This window comes from Pan paniscus, chromosome 18 (genome assembly GCF_029289425.2).
Source record: "Pan paniscus chromosome 18, NHGRI_mPanPan1-v2.0_pri, whole genome shotgun sequence".
Lineage (NCBI taxonomy): Eukaryota > Metazoa > Chordata > Mammalia > Primates > Hominidae > Pan > Pan paniscus.
In genome coordinates this window covers 79,560,394-79,572,790 of record NC_073267.2, presented here as the reverse complement: position 1 = coordinate 79,572,790, position 12,397 = coordinate 79,560,394, and the positions used below count along the sequence as shown (strand labels likewise).

Here is a 12,397-nt window from a genome sequence, read left to right as displayed (position 1 = left end):
CCGGTGACTGGCAGATGAAGTGACTTATCCGTGGTCCTGCAGGTGATGAGTGGCAGCACTGTGCTCTTATCACCAGCTCTTGAGCGTGCTGCATCCTCTCATTTGTCGTTGGTCTCCCCTAGTGTTTGGTACTGTGCCTTGCACGTGTTTATACTCAGTAGCTTTTGAATGAAAGACAGACTTACATTGCAAATACAACAGATTTCCGTGTCTTATTAGAAACTGCTTTTCTTGAATTACTACATGTAACTTTTAAATGAAAGATTGGTGAATATTTCCAGATGTTGAAATACAAAAACAGGTGGCTGAACTTAGAAACCACCAAGTGGCAGGTGACTTTGCCTGACATCCGTGTTCACAGACCTCCACAGCCCCTGGTGAAAACCACTTCTTCATATCCCATGTCCGTCTAATTACATGTGTTATTTTTTGTCATTTGCAGAGTCAATGGTTGCAGGAAAGTTTGAAGAAAGTGAATTACATCAAAATCTTGGTATAGTATATAATTTCATCTGTTTTCAAAATATAACTTTTTTTGAACTTCAGCAACTTAGAATGATTTTAGAACTTTAGAATGATTTTCTCCACATTTCAGTGGAATTGTGGCAGCTCCAGTAAAAAACAAAACAAAAAACAAAAACAAAACCTGCCTGTATTTATACAGTGAGCCTGAAGCGAAGAAATTTGAACCATACAATGTTTAATTCCTATGGTGCTTTTCATGTACTTCATTTATTGGGTTTAAGTTCAGAATTGCACAAAGATAAACACCATTGACTTCAGCTGCCCAAGGCCTTGGGCACACTCCTCTTCCCAAAATGAAAACTCACTTTGTGCCTCAGAATGCTTTGGGCTTCTCTTTCTGCAACCTTCTGCCATCAGTTTTCATTTGCGTGAAGTGGGAGAAAGAGAAAAGCAAATGGCCCTGCTCTTGTCTTCTCCTGATATCTTCCTGGAGTGAATCCAACAGATCGTTCCCTAGGCATAACTAGACAAGGAAATAAGGACTTAGGAGAGAATGAGGATCAGTTCAGGTTTGAAAGTTTTTGTGTTTTGCTTCATTGTATTTTAGAACCTCAGGAAATATATGTCAAATTCTGATTTAAGTAGGTTCACTGAGTGTTTCTTTGACAATTCTGCAAGGTATGCTTAAGTTTAAAACTAACATTTGAGTGTATTTGGGGTTCAAGTCAGTAGGTTTATTTTTCTTTTAGAACATGGTTTGGTTTAAATACAAAAAGTAGCCGCGCGTGGTGGCACATGCCTGTAGTCCCAGCTACTGGGGAGGCTGAGGTGAAAGAATTGCTTGAACCCGGGAGGCGGAGGTTGCAGTGAGCCGAGATTGCGCCACTGCACTCCAGCCTGGGTGACAGAGACCCTGTCTCAAGGAAGAAAAAAAAATACATGGTTTGGTTGAAGGGGGTGTGGCTACTCTGCCTTCTAAGTGGGAGTCTGGAGCCAGTTGACCCGAGTTCTAGCTCAGTGGGGGTTCTATCCTTGGACGAGGAAGTGGACCACTGGAGAAGCAGAAGGGATGAATCTAAGTTCAGAGGCCTGGGCTCTGCTCTGAGCAGTGCCACAGGGTGGCCCTGTGACATTGAGTCATTTTCTTTCCAAGCCTGACTGTCAAATGAAAGTGTGCTGGTTGGTCTCCTCTGATAGCAAACAGAGAAGCAAATTATGGCCTAGATTGAGCAAGCTGTTAAGAATCCAGGCGGTGCTGGGCCCGTCTGCTTTCCTGCCCCTGCCATGTTGAGCGCACTTGGCTTTTCCTCAATCATCGCTGCTCCCTTATTCTCAAATTGGGGGACCCAGTGGTGCTAGTTAATCACCAGTTGTTTTAGAGCATCTCTGTAGGCCACACTGGCCCAGGCAGAAAGCCTGCTCTGTCCCTTCTTCCAATGGCTGTTTTTTCAGTAGAGGATACAATAATTGGCTAACACCATGAGGCATTATGGCCTGTGAGTCCTCATCATCACCATCACCATCACCATCACCACCATCCCAGCTGCTGCTTGTGAAATTCATGTGTGGTACTAAGTACCTTACATGAATTATTTCATTTAACCCTCCCAACAGTCTCCTTTGTACGTGCTGTTCTCTCTGCCTGGAAACACTGTTTCCCACCCCCCACCCCCAATTCTTCTGTTTATTTTTTTTGAGACAGAGTCTCACTGTGTAGCCCAGACTGGAGTGCAGTGGTGCGATCTCGGTTCACTCTAATCTCCGCCTCCTGGGTCCCTGTTCAAGCAGTTCTCCTGCCTCAGCCTCCTGAGTAGCTGGGATTACAGGCACATGCCACCATGTCCAGCTAATTTCTGTATTTTTAGTAGAGATGGGGTTTCACCACGTTGGCCAGGCTGGTCTTGAACTCTTGACCTCGTGGTCCACCCGCCTCAGCCTCCCAAAGTGCTGGGATTACAGGCGTGAGCCAAAGCGCCCAGCCTCCCCAGTCCCAATTCTTCTCATGACTGGTTTCTTATCTTTCAGATCTTAATTCAAATCTCACCTCTTCAGAAAGGCCTTTCCTGGCCACCCTAAGATCATCTCCCACCGTCAGACATCACTCCATCCCCCTGGGTTGTCTTCATCACTCTTACTACTATCTGAAATCAAATCTGTTTGTTTTTTCCTATAGAAGCTTTGTAAAGGCCTTACACAGACTCACCACTGTGCCTCACCTGGGCATTAACACCCAAGACCCTAGCCCTGAAAGCCCAGTGCCAGGCCCCAGACATGCTCCCATCCCCTGCCATTCAGCTTACAGTCGTCTTTCTGTTTCCTCTTCTTTGTGGATTCACCTTTTTTTGGGTGTGAGCCCAGCCATGGTTCAACCTTTTTTTGGTTCTTGGTTATATTTAATCCAGTATTTCAGATATTCAGAATTGACAACTTCAGTGTTCACTCAGTCTATCACGTTACTAGAACCAGAAGTGTCTCTAACCCTGTATACTATTTCTTACACACTTTGACATTTGAGACCACTGAGTTCAAAGAATGAAAAGATGATCATAATATTCATAGCAGTCTTAGCACTCACTTCATTCTGCCATCTCCTAGCTGAGGATGGGAGAATGGGCGGATTATTTTGTTGCCTTTTTGTTCCTCCTTGCTTATTGGGCGTGCTCCCCTATTTAAATATTAAGCACCGCCCCCCTGCCGCCCGCCGCCATACCTTTAAAAGTATCACGTTTTATTTGTCTCTGTGAAAGTTAAAGATGATAGATGTGAAGGCACTTAGCACAGGACTGGCCCCGTAAATAATTGGCAGATTTGAATTCACATCCTGCTTGGTATGAATACTGTCCACACGGTCCTTTGAAAAGTTAGTAGAAAAGATCTTGGGCCACTGCTTCTTGTCTTTCCAAGTTAGCATTTCCTGTTGCGGCCCTACCAGTGAGTCATCACACTCAGAGCCTTGGAACATAAGTTTTATTACTAGAGCTATAGTACTGGGATTGTTGGATGCTTAGAGATCTTCTCCCCCAGGGCCGCCCACACACCTCTACAGTACCACAGAGCCTGCCAAGGACATGGATGCTTACGGTACCCTGACCGCATGGCTTGACCAAGTCAGGGTATACTATTTGATGCAAAACAGGAATTCGCTGCTGGATTATCATAATACATAACGCAGTGGATGTTTTCAACTGTTAGGAGACCCACTAATGAAGTTAGTCGTCTTCGGCCTGTCTTTAATAATAATTAAATATATTAGAAAATACACAGATCCAGTTCTCAGCTGTGCTTGTCTACATCACCAGCAGGACTTGCATCTTGTTCCGAAGGTTTTGCAAAGGGGAAGAAAGTAGTTGTTCCCCCCTCTTTTTTCCTATGAGTATGAAAAATTCTAGTTGGCCAGGCACGGTGTCTCACGTCTGTAATCCCAACACTTGGAAAGCCAAAGTAGGAGGATTAATTGAGGCCAAGAGTTCAAGGCCAGCCTGGACAACATAGCAAGATCCCATCTCTAAAAAAAAAAAGTTTAAGTTTCAATAAATCCTGCATAATTTCTGAGATTCTTGAAAGCATGGGCTCTCTCCGCACTGAGTCTAGTTTCACTGCTTCTTACTGGTTTTAATCTTTAATGTTATACCTATGTTTATCCCTTATTAAAATTTCCCCCTGCTTTAATTTCAATGTACCAGTGTCAAACATCTTATAATTCACAGTGTACTCTCAAGGCTGGCTCATAGTTATTTTTTAAAATTTTACTAAACATTTGATTTTTCTCTAGCAACTGAAATTAATCTCTGAACTTTTTAGTGTGTTTATTTACAAATAGAGCATCTCTAAGCGAGTTTTTGAACTCAGCATTTCATTTTGAAGGCGTCTGGAGTTGAATGTTACTTGGTGATATGAGACTTCCATTCTTCCAGGTGGAAGGTGAGCTCAGCTCCCCAGTGGTGGTGTTCAGATTTTTCCAAGAATTACCAGGCTCAGGTCGGTGAATTTTAAGAGGGTTGTTTTCATATCTGTGTTAAAGGCTTTGAATTTGATACCATTTCAAGTTAAATATTTCAAAATATTTTTATTGCTGACAACCTTCAGTCAGCATTTCAGAAAAATGTAATAATTTTCATGAAAACTTCAGTCCGAAATGCCTTAGCAATTTGCTGATAGTTTGCGGTGATTAAACCAGGGGTTCCCAAATGCCAGTCCCTGGACCAGTGCAGGAATGGCTAAGAAAGAGTTGCTTGAACATAAAGATTTGTGGGTCTTACTTCCCACATATTTTGAGTCAATAGGTTGTGCCCAGGAATCTGTATCTTTAAAGAATGACCCAAGTGCCGCCAGTCTAGTCCAGGGCACCACTCTTTTTTTTACCTGGATGGCCATTGTCCCCTCTCAACTGACCTCTGACTTTCATACATTCTACACAACCCATTCCAGACCATTCTCCACCTGGCAGAGTGAGGGTTATAAGTGGAAGTCACATGGTGTTGAAACTGAAAAGGTTCCCTTGTCCCCCTCGCAGGGCATGTGATGGGGGTGTGGCTCGCTTCTTCAGTGCCCCGCTGCTGCTCAAACCTCTAGGAGAGCATACAGACGGGCAGGCTGTGGGGCTCCGACCCCATGGCAACATCTAGGGGTGAATGTTTTACAGCTCCTAAGGCTCCAGCGGGCATGTGTTACAGTGTGCCCTTTTAATTTAGCCGTCTGTAGGCAGCTTGTTTTAGCTCACTTAGACCCCCTTCCCTATCACAAGGACAGAGGGATTAATGTATCCCAGGTTCTTGTCTTGGTGTACTGGAAGAATGGGATCACATGTGGGCTTGGAGAATGAGTGCAAGGTTTTATTGAATGAAAGTAGCTCTCCGCTGATGGGGGAGCCAGAAGGGAGATAGATTTCCCTTGGAGTTGGGCCGCTCAGCGGCCCTGGCCAAACTCCGCCTCGTCCCCGTGGTTGATGGCCTGTTGGCTTGCCGGTGCCTGTCGGAGTGCTCTTCTGCCGGCCTGCTCTCCATGACCAGCCGCTTGTGTCTTTTTCCACCAATGTGTTCCTCTTGCCATCCAGCCACTTCTGTCTGCCCACTAGGGTCTCAGGTTTTTATAGGCCCAGGATGCTGGTGTGGTGGGCCAGCGTGGTCTTGGGAAATGCAACATTTGGGGGAAGGCAGGAGTGCTTGTCCTCACCTAGGTCCATGGGGGTAGAGTCCTAGCCAGGGGACCCGCCTTTCTCTCCCCAGCACTTCCCTTCCCAGCACTTCCCTTCCCAGCTTCTGTGTCATTTAAAGGGACCACGCTCTTCCCTTCCCAGCACTCCCGTATCAGTGTCACTTCCCTGCCCAGAGCCCCTGGGTATCTTACCATTTCGGTCGAACAAAGGCCAGGCTCTCCCATGCCCCATGAGGCCTGCGCACTCTGCCCCGAATTCACCTCTGCCTTCCCCTCTTCCACTCTCCCTCTTGTTCGTTGTGCCTCAGTCAGACCAGTCTTCTCCGCGCTCCAGAACACTCTGCCCTTTCCTACCGCAAGGGCTTAACACTCGGCGTTCCCTCTGTCTTACACACATTTCTCTCTTCTGGTGCCAGCTCCTCCTCACCATTTCGGTCTCCACTAAGTATCCACATCCTCAGCCTTCCCTGCCTATCCTGCCTGAGGGGACTCCATCATTTTCTATCAGAGCCCCCAGCTTCACTTGTGACACTAACAACCACATGGAGTGATTTTCTTTCTTTATGGTCTGTTTCCTCAACTAAAATGTAAGCTCCAAGATGACAGAAACCTTACCTGCCTTCTGTCCCAAGTGTCGGGCTCTGTGCCTGGCATGGGTTGGCACCCACTGTGAGGCCTAGTTGGATGATCGTGGCACTCACAGACCTTGCACGGTGCTTGGTAAACTAGTTAGTAACTTACAACAATTGCTGTTTCCTCTTGAAATCCCTTGAAAGCAAACCTTTTCAAAAATGAAATTAAGAATTCTGTCTTATGTGAATGCATTCAAGTGTTATACATAGATCACGAGGAAAAAGAAATGTAGCCCTTCTGTCAGATAATACATGAGAATTCAGTAATACGAGTCAGTGCCCTGGGGCTAATATTGGGATGGGAATGATGTGGGGTTTGGAGGGTGTTTTTTTTGGTCAGCCGTGTTTCTGGGAGTGACTCCCTTTCTGTGTTTTGGTGTCAGATCCGGTGTTTAAAGCCGTCCCAGTGCCCAACATGACACCTTCAGCAGTCGGCCGGGAGAGGCACTCGTGTGATGCGCTGAATCACTGGGTGAGAATGGCAGTCGCCCGCCTTTCCTTTCAGGTCCCCGTCCATCACCATCCGACCTGCCTGGTGAGGGTGACACCTGCTCGTGTATGGGAACTGAGGCCCACAGGAGGAGCCGCCCTGCCAGTGCTGGGCCTGCTCTGGAGTTCTGTTCCCCGTTGCGTTACCACCTCACGAGCTGGGTCACCTCTGGCAAGTCCTTCCAGCATTGCTCCCTCACTTTCCTTGCTGCTGTATGAGGCTGTGAGACAACAGGCAAAAGGTGGGCTGCAGGGCAGCTGCGGTGGGTTCTGGTGAGCCTGGGCAGCACAGCCGGGAGCCCCAGGCAGAGTCTGCCGAGCATCTGCAGCTGGCAGTGTGGAGCCAGGCCTGCACTTTGATAGCGTTTTGGGCACTGAATAGCAGCTCTAGGATTTGAGTCTGAAGGGTCTTGTGAACAGTGTGGGACGGCGGCAGCAGCGGTTCTAGCCAATGCTGGACACGCCCAGCCTAGCAGGGTTGGCGGATAAGTCCTGGTACATCCGTGCTGGGGCTCAGCACAGCTGTGAGAGACCACAGAGCTGAGTGTCTCAAGCAGAAAGGAACTGGTCATAAACGAAATGAATCAATGCAGGTTACTAAGCAGTGTCAGTCAAGTAGCATGTTTTATGACAACAACTACAACTCCCTGCCCGCCACTAGGAGAAAAGACGCTGGGGGCAGACCACATGTCAGCAGTGGGTGTCGCTTAGTAATGTATTGTGGGTCATTGTTATTTTCTTCTTTTTGTTTACTTGTATTTCCTAAGTTTTTCTACAAAGAACTTGTATTAATAAGAAAAAACCATAAAATTTACTATTTTAAAAAAGCTGCCCTAAGTAATCAGACAGTCAAAAGAGCAGGAACCAGCTCTCCAGGAGGCTCTTTGGTCTGGGGCCGAGGGGATGAGGACGGGTCCTGAAGACGTCTGAGTCCCTTGTTACAGGAGGGTGTTCATTGTGTCCTCCTCACAGCTGGGAGAACAACTGAAGCAGCTGGTGCCTGCGAGCGGCCTCACAGTCATGGATCTGGAAGCTGTGGGCACGTGTTTGCGATTCAGCCTTTTGATGACCGCAGCAGGTAACCAGGCTCGGTGGACATCCCTTGCTTTTGTTCTGGGGCTGCTGGGTAGATTAGCTTGCCCTTATGATACTCCATTCTCCTAGAGTTATTAGCAGCTCTTTTTGGAGGGGCATTTTCTTTTCTTTTGGGCTAAATTTAGGTAGATTAGCATTCCCATGTAACTTACCAGAATCAGAATGAGAATTCAGAAGTCACCTGAATTGGCCGGGCATGGTGGCTCACACCTGTAATCCCAGCACTTTGGGAGGCCAAGGCAGGCAGATCATCTGAGGTCAGGAGTTCGAGACCAGCCTGGCCAACATAGTGAAACCCCGCCCCTACTAAAAATACAAAAAATTAGCCGGGCATGGTGGTACACACCTGCAGTCACAGCTACTTGGGAGGCTGAGGCAGGAGAATCACTTGAACCTGGGAGGCCAAGGTTGCAGTGAGCTGAGATTACACCACTGCACTCCAGCCTGGGGGACAGAGGAGACTCCATCTCAAAAAAAAAAAGTCATCACCTGAATTCCTTTTTTGTTGTTGTTGAGACAGGGTCTTGCTCTGTCACCCAGGCTGGAGTGCAGTGGTGCGATCATGGCTCACTGCAGCCTTGACCTCCTGGGCTCAAGTGATCTTCCCACCTCAGCCCCCGAGGAGTTGGGACCACAGGCATGAGCCACCACACTGGACTAATTTTGCATTTTTTGTAGAAATGGGGTTTTGCCACGTTGGCCAGGCTGGAATTCCTATATTTTGATGTCTTGTGACTCTCGGTTTTCCACTACAAGGGTTCTCACTCCCCACTGCACATTAGAGTCATCCGGGAGCTTTACACACAACCAGTGGCCGCCCAGAGGCGGGCGGATCACGAGGTCAGGAGATCCAGACCATCCTGGCTAACACGGTGAAATCCCATCTCTACTAAAAATACAAAAAATTAGCCGGGCGTGGTGGCGGGCACCTGTAGTCCCAGCTACTCGGATGGCTGAGGCAGGAGAATGGCCTGAACCCAGGAGGTGGAGCTTCAAGTGAGCCAAGATCGCCCCACTGCACTCCACCCTGGCTGGCAGAGGGAGACTCTTTCTCAAAAAAAGAAAAGAAAAGAGAAGAAATGCTAAGCAAAGTGTTCCAGTGTGTTTTGCCTGTTTTGGTAGTGGAAGGGAAGAAAATCAGTCTTTTTCTTTCTTCTCCCCCTTAAAACTATTTAAGAAGGGAACTGGGCACAGTGGCTCATGCCTGTAATCCCAACACTTTGGGAGGTCAAGGTGGGAGGATCACTTAGGTCCAGGAATTCAAGACCAGCCTGGGCCACATAGTGAGACCTCATCTCTACCAAAAAATAAAACATTAGGGCTGGGTGCGGTGGCTTACACCTATAATCCCAGCACTGTGGCAGGCTGAGGGAGCTGGATCACCTGAGGTCAGGAGTTTAAGACCAGTCTGGCCAACATGGCAAAACCCTGTCTCTACTAAATATACAAAAATTAGCCGGGCATGGTGGTGCGCACCTGTAATCCCAGCTACTCCGGAGGCTGAGGCAGGAGAATTGCTTGAACCGAGTAGGTAGAGGTTGCAGTGAGCCAAAATGGTGCCACTGCACTCCAGCTTGGGGGACAGAGCGAGACTCTGTCTCAAAATAAATAAATAAATATTATTTTTAAAAAAAGATCCCCTGGGCATGCAATAAGTAATACCATACTACTTAGGCAAATAAAGCACAATTCTATCATTTGGGAATCTTAAGATCGGTTCTACCACTTTGTGGATCTTCAGACTCAATCTCTATTTTAGAGATACTAACATTGATTGATCCTACTATGTGCCAGGCACTGTCTTTCACAACTTCACATATATGATCTCATTTAATCCTCATTTAATTTTGGCAGAGAAAAGTTGAGCTCCTTACCCAGGATCGTATAACTAGGAAATAAAGACCAAAGCACATGCCTCACTCTTCTTGTTATTAGAAAAGATTTCCTTCTGTAAACCTCAGGGACTTTACAAGGGAAATATTGGATTACTGTAATATGATTCATCAGCCCAATTTATTTATTTATTTATTTTTATTATACTTTAAGTTCTAGGGTACATGTGCACAACGTGCAGCTTTGTTACATATGTATACATGTGCCACGTTGGTGTGCTGCACCCATTAACTCATCATTTACATCAGGTATATCTCCTAATGCTATCCCTCCCCGCTTCCCCCACCCCCTGACAGGCCCCAGGGTGTGATGTTCCCCGCCCTGTGTCCAAGTGTTCTCATTGTTCAGTTCCCACCTATGAGTGAGAACATGCGGTGTTTGATTTTCTGTCCTGGCGATAGTTTGCTCAGAATGATGGTTTCCAGCTTCATCCATGTTCCTACAAAGGACATGAACTCATCCGTTTTTATGGCTGCATAGTATTCCATGGTGTATAATTGCCACGTTTTCTTAATCCAGTCTATCATTGATGGACATTTGGGTTGGTTCCAAGTCTTTGCTATTGTGAATAGTGCCACAATAAACATATGTGTGCATGTGTCTTTATAGCGGCATGATTTCTAATCCTTTGGGCATATACCCAGCAATAGGATGGCTGGGTCAAATGGTATTTCTAGTTCCAGATCCTTGAGGAATCGCCACACTGTCTTCCACAATGGTTGAACTAGTTTACAGTCCCACCAACAGTGTAAAAGTGTTCCTATTTCTCCACATCCTCTCCAGCACCTGTTGTTTCCTGACTTTTTAATGATCGCCATTCTAACTGGCATGAGATGGTATCTCATTGTGGTTTTGATTTGCATTTCTCTGATGGCCAGTGATGATGAGCATTTTTTTCATGTGTCTGTTGGCTGCATAAATGTCTTCTTTTGAGAAGTGTCTGTTCATATCCTTTGCCCACTTTTTGATGGGGTTGTTTGATTTTTTCTTGTAAATTTGTTTAAGTTCTTTGTAGATGCTGGATATTAGCCCTTTGTCAGATGGGTAGATTATAAAAGTTTTCTCCCATTCTGTATGTTGCCTGTTCACTCTGATGGTAGTTTCTTTTGCTATGCAGAAGCTCTTTAGTTTAATTAGATCCCATTTGTCAGTTTTGGCTTTTGTTGCCATTGCTTTTGGTGTTTTAGACATGAAGTCCTTGCCTATGTCCTGAATGGTATTGCCTAGGTTTTCTTGTAGGGTTTTTATGGTTTTAGGTCTAACATTTAAGTCTTTAATCCATCTTGAATTAATTTTTGTATAAGATGTAAGGAAGGGATCCAGTTTCAGCTTTCTACATATGGCTAGCCAGTTTTCCCAGCACCATTTATTAAATAGGGAATCCTTTCCCCATTTCTTGTTTTTGTCAGGTTCGTCAAAGATCAGATAGTTGTAGATGTGTGGTATTATTTCTGAGGGCTCTGTTCTGTTCCATTGGTCTATATGTCTGTTTTGGTACCAGTACCATGCTGTTTTGGTTACTGTAGCCTTGTAGTATAGTTTGAAGTCAGGTAGCATGATGCCTCCAGCTTTGTTCTTTGGGCTTAGGATTGTCTTGGCAATGCGGGCTCTTTTTTGGTTGCATATGAACATTAAAGTAGTCTTTTGCAACTCTTATCAGCCCAGTTTAATATTACCTATTCATTATAATGTAATGCTGCTCGCACAACTGAGAAAACACTGTTGCTTTACCCCCTCCAGCTCTGTAGCAGCCACGCACAAATCATAGAACTATAAACATATGCTAATTACACAACGTATGTAGGCAATCACTATTAAGAAAAATTTTTACTGCCCAATATTTCTGTGGTTGAAAATGTAGAGTCTAATTCTGATCCACAGTAACATCTAGGTTAATGTTGATTCAGAAGGAAAACGTTTGTTGTTGCCATGAGAAGAGGCATTGAAACGCTGAATCACCACCACAAATGTTATCACTATTAATATAAGGAGATACGTAGCAAGATCGAGTTAGACCATCTCGGACCACCAGGTTTACAATTCCACCTGCAGATACATGCAAGAAGTATTGTCACAATACTTACATCACGTTATTCCATTGAGGTCATCACCAACTAAGCTTATCATTAATGTGTGGTCAATTTGGTCAATGTCACCAGCATAGCATACTGACAAAAACAAGGGTTGCAAACTCAAATGCCTATAAGGCAGAATGTAAGACGGTAGGAAGCAAAGTCTATAGGGAACTATATAATAGAGGCTGCAGATTAATGGCAGATTCTAAAGCACAGCAGTCCCCAACATTTTTGGCACCAGGGACTGGCTTTGCGGATGACAATTTTTCCACAGGCGGCAAGGGATGGGGCGCAGGATGGTAATGGTCTTGGGATGAAACTGTTCCACCACAAATCATCAGGAATTAGATTCTCATAAGGAATATGCAACCTGGATCCCTCGTGTGTGCAATTCACAACAGGGTTCATGCTCCTGTAAGAACCTAATGATGCTGCTGATCTGACAGGAGGCAGAGCTCAGGCAGCAATGCAAGCAATGGGGAGCAGCCAGAAATACAGACGAAGCTTCAGTTGTTACCCACCATTCACCTCCTGCTCTGTGGCCCAGTTCCTAACAGGCCACAGACCAGTACAGGTCCATGGCCCAGGGATTAG

General features: G+C 45.7%; 1 protein-coding gene across 7 annotated transcripts in view; it reads left to right on the top strand.

Moving 5' to 3' along the window:
• LOC117976273 (putative pyridoxal-dependent decarboxylase domain-containing protein 2) overlaps positions 1-12,397 on the top strand; it is a 78,419-nt gene that overhangs the window by 36,429 nt on the left and 29,593 nt on the right. For 4 of the 7 annotated variants that reach the window (XR_008621474.2, XR_008621475.2, XM_055100421.2 and 1 more), the window contains exons 13-16: positions 443-493; positions 4,380-4,443; positions 6,635-6,723; positions 7,713-7,818. Coding sequence is in view for 2 of the 7 variants with exons in the window: in XM_055100421.2 (XP_054956396.1) it covers positions 443-493; positions 4,380-4,443; positions 6,635-6,723; positions 7,713-7,818 (310 nt within the window). In the remaining 5 variants the exon portion in view is untranslated. Of the gene's footprint in view, positions 1-442; positions 494-4,379; positions 4,444-6,634; positions 6,724-7,712; positions 7,819-12,397 lie in introns of those variants that run through there. The other 3 variants (XR_010110285.1, XR_010110284.1, XM_063597721.1) reach the window with 1 other exon arrangement.